Source organism: Emys orbicularis, chromosome 5 (genome assembly GCF_028017835.1).
Source record: "Emys orbicularis isolate rEmyOrb1 chromosome 5, rEmyOrb1.hap1, whole genome shotgun sequence".
In the NCBI taxonomy this organism is placed as follows: Eukaryota; Metazoa; Chordata; order Testudines; family Emydidae; genus Emys; species Emys orbicularis.
The window spans coordinates 37,039,551-37,063,055 of NC_088687.1; the positions used below are offsets into that span (position 1 = coordinate 37,039,551).

Here is a 23,505-nt window from a genome sequence, read left to right on the forward strand (position 1 = left end):
TTCATGGATTCTGCATAACAGCCAGCTCCATCCTCGTTCTCTTAAACTCCCCAGTGTGATTCCTGGCAGGGGATCTTTGGAGCCTCTACTTTTGGGGTGGGGTTCAGGGTTTTAAATGTAACTTTCTTGCTATGTAAATGTTGTAATGTCTATTACCTAGTAGCTTTAAACTGAGAAGGTGTGAGGTTTTTTTAAGCTGGAAATTGAAGGTAGTTTGGAAATACAGAAAATCAGATAGACATTTTGGCAGTAACACACACCACACAGTCCTACCAAACAGAAGGGATAAAAGAGCACGTAACAAATCCAAAAGTATGTTAAAGTAGCCTTACTAGATGGACGGCATGATCTATTTCTTCAGTAGTTATGCCTGGTTTCACCATCATGGCAGCAACATCCAACACTTCTCTAGCAAGCTGTAAGTGAGAGATCAGAAACTACTTATTCAAAAATATACACAGCCTGAGTCACTAGAACACTGAGTAACCCCCAAGGGGGGAGCAGTCAATCTCCTGTGGATACAACTAGGGTGCTAGGGAAGTTGTGCTAGGATGAAAGGGAAAATTAGGACTTTTACTTCTAAATCACTCAGACACCTTTGAAAAGCCCACTCACTGTTTATAATTAATTGGACATAGAATCCTGCCACGTGAAATAAACCACTTAATTAAACCTGGAAGTTATTATCAAGAAACTAATTACAACTAGAAAGTTCTTATTCAACAGATCTACTTATTTTGGAGGCTGCTAGTCCCGTTAGCACCACCATCAACAACTATTGGGGGGTGGGGGGGGGATGGAATTCTGTTCTCACTTATACATTATCAACAGAATTACTGGCTAAGTTCCCATATTTTGTTCCCAGGGAAATAACCCACTTCTTTCCCTGACGAACCAAGGAACGCACCCCACCCATGTACTTATTCGCGATGCTGATACTGACTTGGACTCTTTATACATTCCATGGGTAGTGTACCCGAGCCCACTTATCCACTGACGCTCTAAAAACTACCGCACCCCAATCTGCGTCTATGCTGGTTATGCGATATGTATGTATCTCGTGATCCTTGTAACTGATACCTGTAATCCCTCATAACTCATGCCGGACCACAGATGTGCAGTACCTTCCCTCTTAACTTGTGTATATTTAATTTTAAACATTATCTTTGTTACTGGATATATCAGCCAGAAAGTAGCCAGATTGACTTTCAGATCTCAGGTTGATTTTGCAGTGGTGACAGGTAGAAAAATTATCTTTTCACTTGCAAATAAGCAAATTTGATCTGGAGTTGCTGGGAGAGAAACAGAGGCAGACGCATGCCAATTTTAGTCAGTCACTTTTCAGAGTATAACTGCACTTTCAAAGTTCATACCCTTAAGGTGAATTGTCAAACTAGTAAAATCATGAGTTCTCTAGATTTATGGAGAGCATTCACATTCTGTAAAACAAACTCACCCTACACACTAATCGCATCCCTTCTATATCTTCAGATGAGAGGATTTTTATTTGAGAAGTTCCTTTAAGTGCCTGTTCTGATTCAGACATGCCTTAAAAAAAAAAAAAAAAATTGGATTATATTTAGGGTCAATTTTCACACACACACACACACACACACACACACACACACACACACACACACACACCTCTCAAAGTACTTAAGGTAATACAAATGTACCTCTTTTCAACAAACACACTGACAATAAACTCACCAGTCAAGGCAACATTAACATCTGACCAACCTCAATTCACATGCCTTCCCACACAAACTTCCCAGGTCCTCACCTCCACACCAAACTCTCATCCATTTCCAGCATACAATCACCCATAATGCCCACAGCCAATTACTCAAAGTCTTGCTCAAACACACAATTTTAACTCCAACATCAGATGTTTTAAGGAAACAGACCTTTCTGTCTATTGGTAAAATATAGTAATATTGCAAAGGGTGGAGCTAAGGCTATATGTTTGCATGTGACTGAAGAACTGGTTACAAAGTAGTTGAATGAATAATTTTCTACAGGAGGCAGAGAACATTACAAAGACTTGTGATAGTAGCTAACATTGTAACATTGCTGTAAAAATTGCTGTACCCGTCCGATGGAAAAGTGTTCAACTTATTCCCATTGTGGCTTTGTGCAACATCACCATTTTATAATTTCAGTTAAAAATAAATAATGACTATCAAAATCAATACTTTGTATTATTTTGATATTTAGTTTAATAACAAATAATTTAAGTTTGTCTAAGGTTTAAAAATGAATTCTGAGTAACGTTTTTCTTTATTGTCTAACATTAACTTATTAACATTTCCCAATGTAAAAAAGAAGAAGAATCAAAATAATTGAAGAACCAAATAGGTTTTGAAGACTCTTTCTCTCCCTAAGTAAGAGCCTGGCACTAAAATGCCAAGTGTCTTCTCCAATGATTGCTGTTGAAAAAAACAAATCAAGCAAAAATATCTATAGACCATTTTCCAGTACATTTGCAACAGGGATCCTTATGTCACTGGGAATAGTTTTATGGAATTAGTCATGTGAGTCAACTTTTGAAATAACCCTGGTTACATGTACTTTGTTATTCAATAAGGCACAGACCTAGTGCTGTATTTTGAGAGAACAGAGTTCCAAATGCACCTGTGGATGACAACTCACTACAAGTTCTGGAGTATCTATGAAACACATGCAACCTTATTGCTCAAAGGATTTTGTCATGAAAGGACTGTTCAAGACAAATTCCTCTCTCCCGTTACTTCGTTATAAGAAGTTTTAAGAATACGTGCAGCCTAAATCAACAAAAGTAAAAATTTTAAATTGTGATGCATTTCAAATTACCTAGTGGGTGATCAGCATAATCTGGTCTCTGAATATAACTTGGCACAGGCCTCGTTGGCATCTAAATGAATCACAGTCAAAGCTAGTTAGATTGTAAAAGCACGTATAGTTATAAAAACAAGCAAAGACCCATACATAAAACTTAATACAACTGAACCTGGCATATCATACTCATTGCTAATCCCCAGGTCCTATAGTTTACACACACACAAATCTCTCTCTCCACTCATTTTTCAGCAAAGATTTAGCGGTAAAGCACTCTTCCGAAGTCTATTACTACATCCTCATTGCTTTTAATACTACACAACCTTTAGTAGCCTTCATAAAAATCACACTTCACATGTCGATTTTGGGATGTGTTATCCCTGCTGTTTCACAGTGTTTGTTCACTTACTCCAACTTGCAAAATTCACTAACTGCAGATGGATCCTCCAGTTATCAGTACAAATTAGTGAGATTTTACTATTTTGTTTAAATAACATCCCATTTTTTATCACTCTTTAGTGGGGTTTCACTCCATTCAATCTTCCAGCAGCAAGTGGCCAAGAAGGCAAGGATCTGACTATGGTAATGCAGTGTTGGGATGGCTAGTGGTAGAATCAATATTCCCCATTTCCCCATCCCAATAAATGCACAGGATCTGGGATGGGATCAGGCCCAACTGGGCTGATCTACCTATCTGCAGTACATTGAGAAAAACATCAGGAGGATACTTTGGTGATGCAGGCTACACTACAAGTAAATTAGATAGACAGCTGCACAAATAAAATGCTGCTAGGCCACCACACCTGGATATAAACTGTAATGTATTTTAGAGTATTTGTTTCTTCTGTCCTTTCCATAGTTTAGGCTCCAATCCTGCAAAGACTTAGGCCTTGCCTACCCACAAATTTTCACCGGTTTAACTAAAGGTGTGTTTTTAAAGGATTTAGTAAAACCAGCACAAAATCCTGCGTAGACCATCTTATTTCAGTTTAAGAATGGCCTATATAGATTAAGTGTAAATTGATTCATTACCAATTTAAGCTAAACCAAAATAAGCCACTCAAACCAAAAATATGAGTGCCTACGCAACGTTTTGTTTCACTAAACCAGTTTTTAAACTGATTAAAATTAAGCCAGTGTATCTTTCTCATGTAGACCCACCATTACACTCAAGCGTAACTTCACACACCATGAGTAGTCCCATCGACTTAGATGAGACTACTCACTGCATAAAGTCAAACACGTATACAAGTTTTTGCAAGATCAGGAGCTTAATTTTTTAATGCTTTGTAGCCATGAGAACAACAGTGTGTTGTTGGCAGCAATACTGCTACAGGAGCAAACAGCTCGGATACATCATAAATCCATAACTTTCAATGGGATTTAGATCCCTAAGTTTGAAAATCTACCCCAATATAGTGTCACAAATTTCCAACAAACTTAAGTTTCGTTTATTTGAGAATTTTTTTATTACTCTCCTTCCTCCCCTTACTCTCCTGCAGTGGGACTAATTTCCAGCCTCTAATATTATTTTAACTCATGCATTCCTTATGATTTACTCCTTCCTGTTTTTCACCATAAAATGTCCCATACCAGACATCCATGAATGGAAAGATCATACTAAGTAGTCTTAAAAAATATATCACACACACACAAAAACACAAAACCATTTTCTCTGAATGACTCAATTGCCAAGGACTTTCCCTTCTCGGACTTCATTGCTGAAAGCATCTGAAAAAAAATCAGATATTATTTCTGCCACTTTTAATAAATAACGTAGCCACTTACTAGGGGATAATGTGGCCTGAGTTTACCAGTATATCGATAACCAGCCCAGGGATCTGTGTTAATGTCACCTTCCACAGTCCAAGATGAAACTTCACGTTTAGCTTTTTCATCTTCTGCAAAATAAAAAATAAAACTAAATTTCAGGATATTGGGACAAATTAACCACCTATTCCAAAAATAGGGAGAGTATGAAAGGTGACCTGAAAAGAAAAACAAATCTAGATTTGCACCCTTTTTTTTTTTTTTGCTTCTTTAAAATATTCACAAAGAAAGTCTGAAAGTGTATTTGTTTGTTTTCAAGTTTATTTTCCCTGTTTGTTTGTTTGTTTTTTTCCATTAGAAATGTAGGTCTTGTCTGTTTTTACTCTAAGGAAAATGCAAGGATTTATAGGACAATGATATTGGAGACACCAAGCAAGTGAAACCTAATTATTGAGGGGAAGTGATTTTCATTCAGATTCCCCAATACTCTGTTCTGTGTTTGTTTTTATTAACTCTTGGGAGAAAATACATCTCTGCCCCTTCAATTAAGGCAGCGGTTCTCAAACTTTAGCAAGCCGAGGACCCCCATTTTTATTTAAAATTTTCCACGGATCCCCAAACCCACCACTCGGCCCCAGACCTCACCCCACTCCACCGCTTCCCCCAAGGCCCCACCACAGTGGCATAGCCAGCATGGGATATTTGGGTGGGCAATTACGGGGGGGCTGGGAAGGCGGCCTTCCCGCACCCCTGCAGCCAGGCTTGTGGGGGGCCATGGATGGACCTTCTGGCCAGAGGCTCCCCAGGGCCCCGGGCACGCACCCAGCTCTGGGAGGAAACGCTGCTCTCCAGCGCGTATGGCTCCCGGCTCCCTTCCAGGTCATACCACCCCATGTTGGGCCTGGTTCCCCCAGGGAGCGGGCCTACCATTTTTTATTATCTCCTCTATTGCCACCGGCCACCCACTCATTCACCCTCCTCCTAGTGGCGGATTAGCTTCTAGGCCAACCCGGGGCCCCGGAAAAATGGGCACTCTCGTGCCCCAACCTGGTCTACCTGCCTGGCGCTCCTGCCAAGGAGCGGGGTGGGAGCGCGGGGGCTTGCCCCACTCCAACCACCCCACCGGCACTCCAGTCAGAGAGCAGGGTTGGGGCGCGGGGCCTTGCCCCACTCCACCTGGCCCTGGAAGGAGCACCGGGCGGGCAGAGCGGGACAAGCACATGGGCCAGAGCACAGCCAGGGATGGGGGGGGGGGGGGGGGCTGGATGCTAAGTGGGTTGGCCATGGCCCACCTAGGCCCACTCATGGCTACAGCCCTGCCCCACTCCCACCCCTCCTCTTCCCCACCTCTTTCCGCCCCCTCCCCAAAGCACGCCTGGTCCCCACTCCTCCCCCTTCCTCCCAGGCCCTCCTGCACGCCGCTGAACAGCTGTTCTGCAGCATGCAGGAGGGCCTGGGATGGAGGGGGAGGAGTTGATCAGCAGGGCCAACAGCCCTGGACATGACTCGCAGACCCCCTGGAGTACCCTCGCGGACCCCCAGCGGTCTGCAGACCTCAGTTTCAGAAACGCTGGGTTATGAGATTCTTGTTTAGTTTTGTAGCTGATTTAAAAGTTTCCTTCTTACAGAAAGGGAAGGGACTGGCGAGAGGCCATCCATCCCTCCATGCCCTTCAAAGTAGTGCAGTAAGTTTCCTCCTTCATGCGTAACCTCAAGCTAATGCAAGATAGTTTTGTATCAGTCTTCCAAGAGTGTTGGAGGAGATGACTGGAGTACTAGAGTACCATAGAGAGAGAAGAGAATTTACTCAGAGGTAAGGGAGTAGCCTTGCTGCATCATCTTTAGCTAGCGACGTGATTACTTGTTTCTGCTTTCCCATTTTGAGATCTCAGGAGTATGAGAACAGACTGCCATGGCAATCCCAATGAGTGCCACCGGACTCCTTGTTGTTTTTGTGGATACAGACTAACACATGACATTTTATTCTGGGAACAAGAGTCTGACCAAGCTTAAGGTAGGTAAGGTGGGGGTTGGGAGGAAAGAAGTCAAGAGTTTGGCTTCTCCCTCTGACTTATTTTTAATGCTGATTCCCCTTTCATCTATTTCTTTGTTGTTGGGTATTTTTCTTCCCCACATTCTTCTAAATGTCGGACTTTTATGAGTAATGCATCCAGTCAGCGCAAATGGATTATAACAGCCAAAGTAGAGTGATTTGAATATATGAAGTATTGTTATTGAGAGATAACCACACAGGCATGTAAATTAGACACCCACAATCAAAGTTCAAGGAACTGCATACACACAAACAACTCTACAGTTGTGGAACATATAAATGAGTTTACACTAGGGAAACTTTGCCAGCCTTTTCCTGCACCAGTGCTACCAATAGCGGAACCTGTGGTGTAGGCCAAGTGCATGTGTTTCTACTACTGTGCCACCTACTAAAAATTGCAATCTGGTTTCACAACAGCTTCCACCACTGGTAGTGCTGATGTAAAAAGATGTTACAGAGCTTGTCTACATACATAAGCACTAAATGTCCAGCACAGCTGTACTCTGATTGGCTGTCTGGGACGTTTCAATTTTAGAATAACCATTCAAACTTTTTTTCCCTTGTGCCTCAGGCATTAAAAACACAAAATGCAAAAAGTCTGGCAATGTCTCACTGCCATAACTTGTTCTCCTTTCTCTGTTCACAGTTTAGCTCTCAGCAATATTTCAGTCATACATGGGTGTGGCATGAATAGAAATAAAGAGATTTATATGCCAAAACCCTTTAGTTTTACCTAGATCTATAGTAATAGCTTAGAGCCTAAGCTGAATCTCCGATGTGCAGTGCACGCTGCCAGGTATCTCAGAAAAATCCACAAGGATGCTTACGCATGGATGCACATTAGTGTAGATGCAGAGTACACTGTATAACTTAAGACAGAATATAGCCTTTATTTTGCATTTCGAAACTAGATTGAAATAAACAAACACTGGCAATAGCATGAATAGTTGATCTTCATATACAAATTCAAAACTGAATAAAGACTGGATAAGAAGCTTACTTACTTGCTTTCTTGTGTAGTAACTTGTGAGTGGCCCAGCTTCCCTTAAAACATTCCTGAAAGTGAAAATAATATAAAAATCACCGTTGTCTGGGACAGAACGTGACCTCCACAAAACGGATGACAAATTATATTAAACAAGGATTCTATTACCTACATTAGCAACACTCAAGAAAACTGCTTTAACTGCCAGTGTTAAGACTGGAAAATACTGTATTCAACAGGTTTATAATGCAAAAGGGAGGGAACCGAGCCAAACAGCTGCAACCATTCCATTACAGCAACTTGATTTCCTCTCATCTCCTGGATATTGTCCCACTATTACTTTTCTGTGTAACCAAGCACTATAGTTACAACAAGGATGATGTCGTATCTCGCAGTTCATAGAATCACAGCAGTCAGAGGTGAAAAGGCTCATTCAATCATCCAGTCCACCTCCCTGTCAATGCATGATGGGTGCTTACCGCATTTCCTAGTGTTTCAAGTAGAAAAGGAGATGTGCAGGAGAGGTTCTCCAGCATAGGAAGTGATTCGCAATATGAAAATGTTTGAGAACTAGGCCTGGGACCACGATGGTCCCCTCCCTGGGCTATTGGGGCAGAATAATTCCTCTTGCAGCATGCATTCTGCTTGCCTCTGTTGGGGTACCTCTGTAGGGGCAGCAACGGGGTTCAACTGGCATGATGTGCGCACAAATGAAAAATATATGAGTATGTGTGTGCGTGCATGCACTAGACCAGGGGTTGGCAACCTTTTAGAAGTGGTGTGCCGAGTCTTCATTTACTCATTCTAAAATAAGGTTTCGCGTGCCAGTAATACATTTTAACGTTTTTAGAAGTTCTCTAGAAGTCTATAATATATAACTAAACTATTGTTGTATGTAAAGTAAAGAAGGTTTTTAAAATGTTTAAGAAGCTTCATTTAAAATTAAATTAAAATGCAGAGCCCCCCGGACCAGTGGCCAGGACCCGGGTAGTGTGAGTGCCACTGAAAAATCAGCTTGCGTGCCGCCTTCGGCACGCATGCCATAGGTTGCCTACCCCTGCACTAGACAGAGAGACTAGAAATAGGAAAGGGAGAAAAATGAATGGCGATAGTGAGCCTGAATGTAAAGCATGGCAAGAATGTGTGTAAATGGGAGGATGCGTATGGGGAGAAGAGAGAGAAAATGTAGATGGAAAGATGAGTGAATAGAGGACTAAAAGCAAAGGAATAAATCAGCACTGAATGGGTGGGGGGTGGTACAGTGAATGGTGGAGAAAAAGTGGGTAAAGTTCCTGCAGTTCCCTGCGGTGGAAAAAAAGTCTTCAGCGGTGAGGAGCTGCTGGAGCCTTTCCCCGCTGCCTCCCCCTACCAGAGCCTTTTCCTGCCAGTGGAGCCTTTCAGCGTGGCAGGGATAGGCCCCAGCAGCAGGGAGGCAGTGGGACACTACACTGCTGAAAGTAGCAGCGTAGGCATGGGAGACACTGCTTGGGTGCGCAGAGAGCCATGTAAAGTATATACCCTAAGGTTCTGGCATGTTTTTACTCACCTAAGCAATGTCTCGCTATGTACACTGCTATTCATACCCATGCTAGGGGACGTGCAGCGTACGTACTCTACATGCCACCTTAAGTGTAGACATAGCCACACACACAACATGCATAATATATACATACATGCATGCATACACACAGTGTCACACAATGCCTTTCAAGATGTTCATTCAGTCACACTTTGATGAGTTACCTAAAGAGTATGGCCAGGGTGCCTGACTCTTCCAGGCCAGCCTTCGGTGAAAGTCACTGACTCTCCCCACTGTGCTAAGCATCACACATCTCTAAACAGCAAGTATTGAGAGTCTTCCTCCATATATCTGAAAGCCTAATTACAAATGGTGTTCTATTCTTAGCTCTGTCCCCATATCTACTCTGGCGACACCATCAGAGGACCCAACCACATCAGCCACACCATCAAGGGCTCATTCACCTGCACATCCACTAATGTTATATATGCCATCATGTGCCAGCAATGCTCCTCTGCCATGTACATTGGCCAAACCGGACAGTCCCTCCGCAAAAGAATAAATGGACACAAATCAGACATCAGGAATGGTAACATACATAAGCCAGTAAGTGAACACTTCAATCTCCCTGGTCATTCTATTACAGATTTAAAAGTCACTATCATTGAACAAAAAAAAACTTCAGAAACAGACTTCAAAGAGAAACAGCAGAACTAAAATTCATTTGCAAATTTAACACCATTAATCTGGGCTTGAATAGGGACTGAGTGTGGCTGGCTCATTATAGAAGCAGCTTTTCCTCTACTAGAATTGACACCTCCTCATCTATTATTGGGAGTGGACTACATCCACCCTGATTGAATTGGCCCTGTCAACACTGGTTCTCCACTTGCAAAGTAACTCCCTGCTCTCCATGTGTCAGTATATAATGCCTGCATCTGTAACTTTCACTCTATGCATCCGAAGAAGTGAGGTTTTTACCCACAAAAGCTTATGCCCAAATAAATCTGTTAGTCTTTAAGGTGCCACCAGACTCCTTGTTGTTTTTGTAGATACAGACTAACACGGCTACCCCGATACTATTCTTAGCTCTAAACTTTCTGTTCTTGTAGATGAAAGTCTTATTCACATGAACATTTTTTGGTTGTATTTAATCACATTAACTGTTTGGAAGAGGGCAATTTCACATCAACTGTTTGGAAGAGGGTAATTCCACTGATTTACACCAACAGCTGAAATTTCCGAGAAAAAATAAGCACTTTTTTCCTTTATAAAGAAAGCCTAGTGCTACTGATGAATCATCATAATTTTAAACTGCTAGCCATAGCCAGCAATTTATTAAAACCAGTGTGTGCATATACTCAACACCTGACTGCTACAACAGGTCTGAAAACTACAGGGTGCAATTTAACATTAAAAACGAACACACACACACACAAAAGAGACCCAATTAGCCTCTCTCTTCCCGGGGTGGTGAAGTGTGCGGGCCTGGGGGAGGAGATGAGACACGACACATGGACTCACAAATTTTTTTTAAAAGTGTAGCTATGTTTGAAAACAATTATTGGCTTCAATGGGAAAAGTTATCTAATCAATTTTAAAAAGTTAAAAGCCATTTGAAGAACCATTTTCCATGACTCGTCCTGACAATTTTTGTGGTTTACAGTCATATGAACCTTTTTTTTTCCAAATGTATTTCTCTCCTCTATTGCTGTATGAGAGCGCCGCATAAAGGGGAAAACTGACTTGTAGAGGAAACAGTGCAAATTACTACATACAAAATAAACTGAAAAACTAAGTGGAGAACGGTCCTCAACTCTTGGCTATTATCTCAGATGTAACTTGAAACAGCAGCAGAAAAACAGAACTGTAATTTTCATTCGATGTTGTCCCTTTCAAATTCACACATTTATTTTGGCTTCAAAACACTACGAACTATTACAGTCATTCTGTACCTAGACATGAGCTCAACCTGATGCTCACTAGGAGCAATGTGATCAACTGAACTTGAATCCAAAAGAGTAACCAAATACAATCAATATTAAATCTGTGGGATTATTTCCCTTTCAGAGACAGTTTCTGTCAATCGATCCAATTGGCTTCTACCTTAGGGAGCCAGCTCAACATCTGCTGATTGAAATGTTGATATAGGTACGCACTGGCGCATTGCTTTGCTGCCAACAGCATTTTCTGGCCCATGTGTACTACAAATGATGGTTAAATGTTATGTTACATATAATCAGTAAACAGAGTATGTAAGAAAAGCTGTAAAACAGACAATTCTACAACATATTCACTGACCTGCTCTTCACACAGCAAATGTCAGGTTAGCTCTTGCTGCAGCAGTCATTCAGAATACTTCTAGCTATTATACTTGAATGGTCCCCATTACCATGGTACCTGAGAACCTCCATCTTTTGTAGATTTATCCTCACAACAAACCTGTGAGGTAGAGAAGCACTAGTATCTCAACTTTATGCACGAGGAACTGAGGCACGGAGATACTAAGTGATGTGCCCAGGGTCACACAGGTAGGATGTGGTGGAGCAGAGATTTGAAACTGGGTCACCAGCATCCTAAATACTGGACCATACTTCTTCTCACAATCTTTCTAAATAACACCCACACCTCCTTTTAAATATTTACAAAATCATTTCTTGCAGTCTGAGACTTGAATTCAATCAAAAAGAATGCAAGTCATAGGAGGGGATTAAGGCTACACTAGAAATGCTGCAGCTGTGCCATTTTAGCGCTGTAATGTAGACACTTACTACAGTGATGCAAGAACCCCTTCCATCGCTGTAGTAAATCCACCTCTCCAAAAGGCAGTAATTAGGCTGATGAAAGAATTTTTCCATCCACCTACTGCTGTCTACACTGGGGCTTAGGTCAGCTAATTATATATACTAATTATAAGAATATAAGAACAGCCATACTGGGTCACACCAAAGGTCCATCTAGCCCAGTATCAAGTCTTCCGATAGAGGCCAATGCCAGGTGCCCCAGCTGGAATGACAAGAACAGGTAATAAAGTGATCCATTCCCTGTCACCCATTCCCAGCTTCTGGCAAACAGAGGCTAGGGACACCATCCCTGCCCATACTGGCTAACAGCCATTGATGGACCTATCCTCCATGAACTTATCTAGTTCTTTTCTGAACCCTGTTACAGTGGAGTCACATCATAGGCACATTTAACTTAGGCAATTTTAACTATACGCGCTCGGCAAAAAACAAACAAAAAAAAAGAGAAAAATAATTTAAATACTGTACCTGTAGTGCGGGCAATTCCGCCCGCCATTCCACTCAATGAGCGTTTGATTATACACGATTTTCGCCTTACGCGCTGACTTCAGAACCTAACCCCCGCATAAGATGCGACTCCCCTGTATAGTCTTGGCCTTCACAACAGCCTCTGGCAAGGAGTTCCACAGGTTGACTGTGCATTGTGTGAAGAAATACTTCCTTTTATTTGTTTTAAACTTGCTGCCTATTAATTTCATTTAGCGACCCCTAGTTCTTGTGTCATGAGGAGTAAATAACACTTCCTTATTTAGTATCAGAGGGGTAGCCGTGTTAGTCTGAATCTGTAAAAAGCAACAGAGGGTCCTGTGGCACCTTTGAGACTAACAGAAGTATTGGAGCGTAAGCTTTCGTGGGTGAATGCCCACTTCATCAGACGAAAGTAATGGAAATTTCCCTACACCAGTCATGATTTTATAGACCTCTATCATATCCCCTCATTACTCATCTCTTTTCCATGCTGAAAAGTCCCCATCTTATTAATCTCCCCTCACATGGAAGCTGGTCCATACCCCTAATCATTTTTGTTGCCCTTTTCTGAACCTTTTCTAATTCCAATATATCTTTTTTGAGATGGGGCGACCACATCTGCACCAAGTATTCAAGATGTGGGTTTACCATGGATTTATATAGAGGCGATATGATATATTCTGTCTTATTAGCAATGCCTTTCTTAATGATTCCCAACATTCTGTTCACTTTTTGACTGCTGCTGCACACTGAGTGGATGTTTTCAGAGAACTATCCACAATGAATCCAAGATCTCTTTCTTGTGTAGTAACAGCTAATTTAGACCGCATCATTTTATATGTATAGTTGGGATTATGTTTTCCAAAAATTGGCGTCACATTTATCAACATTTAATTTCATCTGCCATTTTGTTGCCCAGTCACCCAGTTTTGTGAGATCTTTTTGTAGCTCTTCACGGTCTGCTTGAGACTATCTTGTGTAGATTTGTATCAGATGCAAATTTTGCCACCTCGCTGTTTACCCTTTTTTCCAGATCATTTATGAATATGTTAAATAGGACCGGGCCCAGTACAGACCCCTGGGGGACACCACTATTTACCTCTCTCCATTCTGAAAATGAACCATTTATTCCTACACTTTGTTTCCTATCTTTTAACCAGTTACCAATCCATGAGAGGACCTTCCCTCTTATCCCATGACATCTTACTTCGCTTAAGAGCATTTGGTGAGGGGCCTTGTCAAAGGCTTTCTGAAAATCTAAATACACTATATCCACTGGATCCCCATTGTCCACATGCTTGTTGACACCCTCCAAGAATTCTAGTAGATTGGTGAGGCATGATTTCCCTTTACAAAAACCATGTTGACTCTTCCCCCAACAAATTATGTTCATCTATGTATCTGACAATTCTGTTCTTTACTATAGTTCTTTACTATACAGTTTGCCCGGTATTGAAGTCAGGCTTACCGGCCTGTAATTGCTGAGATCACCTCTGGAGCCCTTTTTAAAAATTGGCGTCACATTAGCTATCCTTCAGTCATTTGGTACAGAAGCTGATTTAAATGATAGGTTACAAACTACAATTAGTAGTTCTGCAATTTCACATTTTGAGTTCCTTCAGAACTCTTGGGTGAATACCATCTGGTCCTGGTGACTTATTACTGTTTAGTTTATCAATTTGTTCCAAAACCTCCTCTAATGACACCTCAATCTGCAACAGTTCCTCAGATTTGTTACCTAAAAAGAACGGCTCAGGTTTGGGAATTTCCCTCACATCCTCAGCCATGAAGCTCAATGCAAAGAATTCATTTAGTTTCTCCGCAATGGCCTTATCGTCCTTGAGTGCTCCTTTAGCATCTCGATCGTCCGGTGGCCTCACTGGTTGTTTAGCAGGTATCCTGCTTCTGATATACTTAAAATTGTTTTTGCTATTACTTTTTGAGTCTTTGGCTAACTGTTCTTCAAATTCTTTTTTGGCCGTCCTAATTATATTTTTACACTTCACTTGCCAGAGTTTATGCTCCTTTCTATTTTCCTCACTAGGATTTAACTTCTACTTTTTAAAGGATGCCTTTTTGCCTCTCACTGCATTGACAGAGTTAAATTACAAGCATTAAAAAAGAGAATGGGACAAGTACTATCTCCAGCTCATTTTCTTGCAAATATTCTCAATACTCGGTACCAGGGTCAAACCTTAACTGCTGAAGAAGAGGAGTTGGCTATGACATGGACATCCAGCAATCATCCCTCCAGAATGCAACTATAATAAAACTTCAGAGCTAAAGGTAAACCATTCAAGAAATATATGTTTGCTGATGATGTTTTAAAGGAAATCACATCAGTGAATTGGTGGAAGTCACTTAAGCACTTGGATTCAGAGACAGTTGAAGTGATAATCTCACTTTTAACAGCAGTAGCTTCTTCTGCCTATGTAGAAATAATATCTTCTTCCTTTGGACTAATTAATTCCAAATTGAGAAATTGTTTGGGACCTGAAAAAGCAGGAAAGCTTGTTTTCCCTTTCCAGATTATGAACAAATAGGAAAATGAAGGTGAAGACAACTGAGTTAGCTGCAGAAGCCAATATTTTAAGTTTCTCATGTTGACCTGGCTGACATAGTTGATTTAATATTTTTTTTTTTTACAAAATATTTCATTTAACTATTTTAGTTAAAAACAATTTTAACAAAAAACAAACCTGATTTTAAAAAACTTGAATGTTTAACTAAATTCAAAAATTCGTATGCTTGTTTTGTTAAAATATTATATATTTGCTATTGGAAAAAAAAAGTCCAGAATATATAATGATGTTGTTTTAGACATTTAAATTGTTTTATTTAACTATCTGGTGATGTTCTCCTCCTAATATAGCATGGCAAGAAAATCCTCCAAATATTAACGATTAACCTGTTGAATTGGAGATCGTTCACCTCCCAATGACTTCAGAAATATCTGCTTCAATTTCTTTTGGTAGATGAAATAACCAGTCATTCATTCATTTTCTGATATAGCTGTAAAACTAATCCGAAAAGTTTTCAAAATAAATCACTTTAAAAATGTATAGTGTGTACCTTCTAAAAATGAAACCTACATCTATCTTGGAGTTGTGAAGAATATGTATTAAGGTTATAACAACCAACAAGAATGCACTTTTATGTAGAAATCCATGATTAAATCGACTAGTGATTTAAATCAATTTGATTTAAATCAGATCCACCCTGCAACTACTTAAATATTGAAGATCAGGAATCCTAGGATCTAACCCAGCCTCGGAGAGGCACGTGCAAGTGTCTTGTAGTGGCTATCGCTAAATAATCTAAGCACATATATTTAGCACATCAATTCAATCTGAAAGGCATTGCGGCTAGTAGCGAAGACTTGGATCTGCCATATAAGAGTCTTAGGGTATGTCTATACTTACTTCCTGGTCCGGATGTAAGCACTCGATCTTCTGGGATCGATTTATCGCGTCTTGTCTAGACGCGATAAATCGATCCCAGAAGTGCTTGCCGTCGACGCCGGTACTCCAGCTCAGCGAGAGGAGTACGCGGCATCGACAGGGGAGCCTGCCTGCAGCGTCTGGACCCGCGGTAAGTTCGGACTAAGGTACTTCGAATTCAGCTACGTTATTAACGTAGCTGAATTTGCGTACCTTAGTCCGAAGTGGGGGTTAGTGTGGACCAGGCCTTAGGTTCTAGTCCCAACTCTGCTTGAGGTGACTTGTGCAACCTCCCTGTTGCACAAGTTAAGGAACTGGCCCCGAAATGTATTATCCATTTTTTCCTATTGTGGAGTTATATGTTATACTATACTATACCAGTACAATAGTCCAACAGTTAAGCTGCACATTCCATTTTAAAACTGGATATTTAAGCTGCTCACAATATTCAAAAATTGCCTACGGGACTCACTGCAAAACTGGAGAGGGTTGAGGGCATTTAAGACAGCTTTTAATTATTGACTATGAAACCAACTTTTTTAAAGGCACAAATGTGAGAATGAACTTTTTTAAAAAAACATAAAACAGTTTAGCCTTAAAATTTCATACTCTTAAATACATAGTCCTCATATGGTCACAGAATTATAGAAATGTAGGGCTGAAAGAGACCTCAAGAGGTCATCTAGTCCGACCCCACCCTGAAGCAGGATTAAGTATACCTAGACCATCCCTGGTAGATTTTGTCTAACCTGTTCTTAAAAGCCTCCAATGATGAGAATTCAACAACCTCCCTAGACAATTCATGAGGAGTGTGAGCTTTTAAAAGTTTGAAAACTTTTGGTTTTGAAATAAAATGTGATAAATGAATTAGGAAAATCACAGGGAACTTAGCTGAATATGTAGCAACTGAATTTCATATGGTTTTTAAATCTAAGTTGTGCTGAGCCTGACCATTACTTAGAAGGAAGATCTCCACAGGAATAAGAAGGCTATGGAATGTGTGTACAGTACTCTTTGTGCACCTATTATTCACATACCTTAAAGCTGTGTTTCTCAAATATGGCTACCATGGCTAGCCACCAGGGTTTTTTCTTGCGGCCACAGCTTCCTGGGTGGTGACAGGGGCGGGTAGCAAAGCAGCGGCTCCTCCCCTGGGGCCGCAAGGAGGGATTGGGCCCTGCCCCTCTCTGGAGCCACAAACACCACAGGAACAGACAGCCGGTGTGAGTCCCCCACCTTCCTGGAGGTTGTGGGGCTCAGGCTTCCGGCTTCAACCCTGGGGTGGCGGGCAGCAGGCTCAGGCCACGCGGCAGCTGGCCCCGGCCATGGGCTTCAACCGTGTGGCTTCAGGCTCCAGGCTGTGGCTGCGCAGCCAGGGGCTCCGTCCCCTGGCTGCTGGGCTTCAGGCTCACCACCCCATCATCCCTGGCCCCTGCTGCCACCCCCTGCCCCTCACCCATTAACCCCATCACCCCTGGCTCTCGCTGCCTCCCTACCTACATCCCCATCCAAGGCTTAATTTGTCTCCCAGCTGAGTAAGTCTGCTGTGAAAAGTAATATTTGTATGTTTGTAAATATCACTTTTCACTGCCCCCCCCCCCCCCAGCTAGCTAACAAGTCTGGTGCTGTGAAAAGTGATATTAACAAACATACAAATATCATTTTGCACAGAAGCAGACTTTCTAGCTAGCAAGTCTAAAAAAAATAGGCAACCAAGAAAGCAAAAGAAAACAACAATAAAGACAAGAACATGCAACCTTGTGTTTCTATTCTGGTTAGGTCCAGTAAAGAATAGAGACAACTGTTCGTTATTATTAAGTCAAAAAAAAAAATCCCAACCGTACATAAATAAATTATTATGATTTGGACACATATGTGCCTATTTATTTCTTTTTCCTAAAGTATTAAGTATTTTAGGAAAAATTGCCGTAGCGGCCACCAGCAAGTTGATGGCCGTACTCTGTGACCACCAAAAAATTTGTTGCGAGAACCCCTGCCTTAAAGAGGCCTTTGCTACTACTACTACCCGAAAAAACAGATCCTGCTTCAGCTCCATGTATCGACCTCCTGATCTGGGATCCGAGACACCTGTTTCAATTTGCTTCTGGAAAGGATTAATCACAAATAAAGATAATCATTCTTTTAGACACAATGAAGAGTAAAAATGCTTTGTACTTTTCTAGCATCTTTCATTCGAAGATCTCAAAATGCTTTATAACTGTAAGTTAACCCTCACAATAACCTTTTGAAAAAGTAATGATAATGTACCTTGACTTTACCCACCATTAAAATGAAGCAATTTTTGGGGTAGAACAGAATAGCTGGGTAACAAAACAGATGGATATTACCCAACAGCTTAGGACAAGAAGGGAAGAGGAATACCGTATTCAATTGAAACTGGAAGATTAATTTTAGATAGACTAAAGGGGCCTAAGACCATGAAACAAAATTCAAGAGAGGGTCAGACAAATTCAGAGTAACCATGTTTAGGGCAAATTTCTAAAACCTCCTCTCTCTGAGAAAGAGGAGAAAAACTTCATTTACAAGAAAAGTGACCTTTACCAGGGAAAGGAGAAATGAAGATGACTATAGACCACTAGGGACCTCGCCATCCAGATATAATTTACCTGGAAAGTACACTTAAATACTATGACTATGGGGGCTATAGAAAACCCTAAAGAGATAAAATGTTTAATTTCCTCACTGCTCTGCATTTAAATACTCAGCTTTAATATTGCATAAATTTAACTGTTTGTATTGAATTATATATTACTACTTATATTTTTAGACATTTTCCGTATTGGGTAGTTCTATAAATCAGTACATGGATTTCTATATCAAGACACACGGAATATCCTCTCCAGCCTATGCCAAGAGCAAACAAACTACTAATTAGGAACAATTTTTGAGTGTGGAAATATGTATTGAATATGAATGGATACAGGATCTTCCTAAGGAATTTATTATTTTCTCTGGAACCTTAGGCCTGTGAATTTTTCACACCCAAGTGATTTACTTAAGCCAACCTAACCCTTGGTGCAATGGAAGAACTCTTCTGTTGACCTAACTACATCCACTCAGGGAGATGGATTAACTACAGCAATAGGAAAATCCCTTTTGTTGCTGTAGGCAGCATCTACATTACAGAACTACAACTGTAGTGCAATACCTGTGCCGCTGTGGCTCCTTGCAAGGTTTCGTGGCTTTTAATAATATCTAGGCTTTCTATACTGTTTTTCATCCACAGCTCTCAAAGCACTGTTCAAAGGAGGTGAGTGTTATTATCCACATTTTACCAATGGGGAAACTGAGGCACGGAGCAGTGAAGCGACTTGCCTAAGGGTTATCCAGCCATTCAGGGACAGAGTCAAGAACAGAAGCCAGGTCTCCCAAGTCCCAGTCCAGTGCTCTATCATTAGGTCACATTGCTTATCTGTGTCACATGATTGAGCTTTAGAAAATAAGCTGCTGCACTATAATTTTGAGTAACTTTCCTTGTATCTTACAACAGTACTTGGTATTCAGGTAGAAGGGTAGAAAATAAGAATCCTTTCTACATTCTGCAGACTTGAGAGAGGAAAAAAAACCCTACAGATACTGCTAGAATTTCTGCACAGACTTTTATTGATTTGGCTATTAACTTACAACACGCTATATTCACCAAGTAATATCTATATACAGTACATACTGAAGATGAATCTGTATTGCCTGTTTTGCATAGGGCAGCAGGTTACAATGGGTAGTGATGATGGAGCCAATCCCACAAATCCTCTATACACAAAACACTCCTAGGAACAAGAGAATCAGAAATACGATTCCGGGTAGTGGATAAATATGGAATAACCTACCCATTTGGGAAGTTTCTTCCCAACCCCAAGCAGTTAATAGTTGGCTTATACCCTGAAGCAGGAGGATTCATGTGCCTTATAAATAAATGTTTCATAATCCTATTTCTCTTATCAATGATACTTTTGACAATTAATTGCACCAGTTAATTATGCACCAAAATATTACTATTTATTCACTGAGGCCAATGGGCAAGGATTCAACTGTTTGTTTTACTATTTATTTATTTAACCATGCCTGAATTATAGTTATTTTACCTTAAATCTGCAGAGCCTATAACATTTTTTCCCAAGAGCTTGTTTAATTAATGTACCCAGAAAAACAGAAAAGCCATATTTTCAAAGCAATAAGTCCGTGTTACCCTAGGCACAGGAACATTTTAAAAGCAATTTGATTATCAGGTTCCATTTTAAAGTATTAAGCACATACTTTAAAAGAGGACACAACAAATGTGAGACATTGAGAAAAACTCTTTCATGCTACAATACTCTGTCTACACAAGATTGGAATATTACAAACATATATGGGATAACAGAGGCAATGATTTACACACACAAAATCTAGTCCACAGCATCTAACTTCCTACACAATAACAATGTGATTTCTGTGAAAATAAAAGCAAACACTGACCCCCACCCCCATTCTTTCTGAAATGCACTGTGAATCTGGCAGAGCAAGCTGAACTGCAAATTAACTTGCAGTTAATTAAGTCCAGCAAAAGAGGGTTGGGGGAGAAGGAAATAAATGACAGAGCTGAAAAGAGATGTAGGGTACTAAACTGTAGTAGCGAAAGATACAAAAGGAGAACTGTTTCAGCATTTCCACATGCTTGCATCCAGACAGAAACATGGTCCCCAGTCAAGGACCTTCCTACAGGGTCTAATTTTCTGGTGTGAACTTTCCTCTAGGGTCCAAGTACAATCTTTCCCCCACTTCGCCTCTGCAAAAGGGACACACCATCCAGCCTACGCCTATAAAAACCAAGTGTGTGTTTCTGCCTGTCCATTGTAAACGCGGATCTCGGGGGAAAGAGTGAAAGGGGGCAAAGTTGGAAGCCTCGCTGCAAGGATCACAGGCCCATCTACTCCTCACTCTCCGAGTAACACACCTGCCCCCGCTCTCCACCTGAAAGCGCCTGCTCACAGCAACCAAAAATCACAAGACTTCGCAGACAAACCGAAACTACGGCAAGCGCCAGAGCAATGCAGGGAGATGCCGGGGTTCCCGCCCAGAGCAGGCTCCCCGCACCCCAATTGGGAGAGCAGCAGCAGCAATGGGAGCCTGGCGGGGGTGTCCGGACAGGAAGCAGAGCTCTGCCTGCAGCCGCGTGAGCCTAGGCAGGGAGCACCCCGGGGCAGAGGGCCGCGGCAGGGGCTTACCTGGGAGCAGAAGTAGGAGCCCTGGATGCCCAGCTTGATGCAGGTTGGGCACTGCAGCTTGGCCTCGTGGCTGCACCCAGCCGTTTCACACACCCGGGTCTCCACGGCCGCCATGCTGCTGCTGCCACAGAAGCGACTCAGCAACCGGGAGGGAGGAGCCGGCGGGGCGCTCTGACTGAAACGGGGGCGGAGCCCCAGCCGCGCCAGAGCCGGCACCTCCCCTCGCCTCTCACGTAGGGCCGAGCTGCGGCGACGGGCCCGTGTCGCGCGCGGGCAGACGGCTCCGGCTCAAGGGCGTGTCTGGCGCCCTGCCTCGCCCTGTCAGAGCAGCGCAGCGTGCTCAGCTCGTCGGGCCGGCTGCGCTGGGGGCTGCGCAGCGCCTCCCGCTCGCCCCGAAGCCCTGCCTGTGCACACCGCTCCCTGCGCCTCTGAGCGGCCAGGCTGGGTCAGACCGGCAGCGCCGAGCCCCACCCGATCCGCAGGGCTCCCCGCGCCAGGGGATGCTGGGTGCCGCGCGGGCGGTGACAATAACTTTGAGCCCAGACCGACAGTCAGGTCTCCTGGTGTCGGGCTGCTTCTGGGTCGTGTTCTTCCTCCTGCCTAACAGGGAACCAGGGCGCTGGAACCATTTGTATAGCGGGGGTGCTGAGAGCCATTGACCCAAACTGTAAACCCTGCATATCATGGAAACGGTTTCAAGCTAGTTCCAGCACCTCCATCCGTGGGGCCGGTTTTGTTTAATATCATTATTAATGATCTGGAGGATGGTGTGGACTGCACTCTCAGCAAGATTGCAGATGACACTAAACTGGGAGATGTGGTAGATACGCTGGAGGGTAGGGATAGGATACAGAGGGACCTAGACAAATTAGAGGATTGGGCCAAAAAAAAACTGATGAGGTTCAACAAGGACAAGTGCAGAGTCCTGCACTTAGGACGGAAGAATCCTATGCCCTGCTACAGACTAGGGACTGAATGGCTAGGTAGCAGTTCTGCAGATAAGGACCTAGGGGTCACAGTGGATGAGAAGCTGGATATGAGTCAACAGTGTGCTCTTGTTGCCAAGAAGGCTAGCGGCATTTTGGGCTGTATAAGTGGGGGCATTGCCAGCAGATTGAGGAATGTGATCGTTCCCCTTTATTCGACATTGGTGAGGCCTCATCTGGAGTACTGTGTCCAGTTTTAGGCCCCACACTACAAGAAGGATGTGGAAAAATTGGAAAGAGTCCAGCGGAGGGCAACAAAAATGATTCATAGATTCTAGGACTGGAAGGGACCTCGAGAGGTCATCGAGTCCAGTCCCCTGCCCGCATGGCAGGACCAGATTAGGGGGCTGGAGCACATGATTTATGAGGAGAGGCTGAGGGAACTGGGATTGTTTAGTCTGCAGAAGAGAAGAATGAGGGGGTATTTGATAGCTGCTTTCAACTACCTGAAGGGGGGTTCCAAAGAGGATGGAGCTCGGCTGTTCTCAGTGGTGGCAGATAACAGAACAAGGAGCAATGGTCTCAAGTTGCAGTGGGGGAGGTTTAGGTTGGATATTAGGAAACACTATTTCACTAGGAGGGTGGTGAAGCACTGGAATGCATTACGTAGGGAGGTGGTGGAATCTCCTTCCGTGGAGGTTTTTAAGGCCTGGCTTGACAAAGCCCTGGCTGGGATGATTTAGTTAGGAATTGGTCCTGCTTTGAGCAGGGGGTTGGACTAGATGACTTCCTAAGGTCCCTTCCAACCCTGATATTCTATGATTCTATGATCCCCTGTTCTCCGAGTCACCCCAGGTCTGGGTGCATCCCCATGGCCTCCCACTGTCCTGGCACTCCTATAAAGGGCAGATGGGAAATATGTTTATATCCTCTTATCTTGGGCCATGCAGTGTGGGCTCTATGAAAAGATGTTCCAGGGTTCCCTAGCCTTGTTGGAATTGGCCTCGTTGAAGCATGGCCAATGGGCATCAACTAGCCTCTGACCACACACAATCCAGACTAAAGAGCAGCTGTGTCACCCCTGCCCTGCAGCCTTGGGTGCCTTACAATGCCTTGCTGAAGCGGCTTCCACCTGAGCTGCTCACAAACAGCCTTCCAGCATGCTAGCCATGAGTCTGTGTGCAACTGCAGCCTGGAAGCTTCACTCGGATTACACTCTGGTCCTCATCAGCCTTGGTTATACTGCAGGGTGACCCCAACACACTCCCAGTCTTAGATTTCCCCCCAGTAATATATGTCCTGTACTACCCAGCCCTCTCCTGGACAATACAAGTTATATTAAGTCTATTATTTTTTTAAAAGAATAATATGACATCTGATTATTTCAAAAAGAGTTATTCAGATACTAAACACACTGGATTAGATAAAACAGTAAACAAGTTTATTAACTACAAAGTTTTTAAGTGACTACAAGTAATGTGGCATAAAAGTCAGAAAT

The 23,505-nt window shown here is 42.5% G+C and overlaps 1 protein-coding gene across 1 annotated transcript in view; it reads right to left on the reverse strand.

Moving 5' to 3' along the window:
• Positions 1–21,217, reverse strand: part of METAP1 (methionyl aminopeptidase 1) — a 36,526-nt gene extending 15,309 nt beyond the window's left edge. Inside the window, exons 1-6 of the mRNA XM_065404940.1 lie at positions 21,082–21,217; positions 7,645–7,696; positions 4,606–4,718; positions 2,833–2,893; positions 1,457–1,548; positions 333–416 (exon numbers count right to left, since the gene is read on the reverse strand). Of these exons, the coding sequence (XP_065261012.1) occupies positions 333–416; positions 1,457–1,548; positions 2,833–2,893; positions 4,606–4,718; positions 7,645–7,696; positions 21,082–21,195 (516 nt within the window). The 5' untranslated portion in view covers positions 21,196–21,217. The remainder of the gene's footprint in view (positions 1–332; positions 417–1,456; positions 1,549–2,832; positions 2,894–4,605; positions 4,719–7,644; positions 7,697–21,081) is intronic.
• Between the last annotated feature and the right edge of the window lie 2,288 nt (positions 21,218–23,505).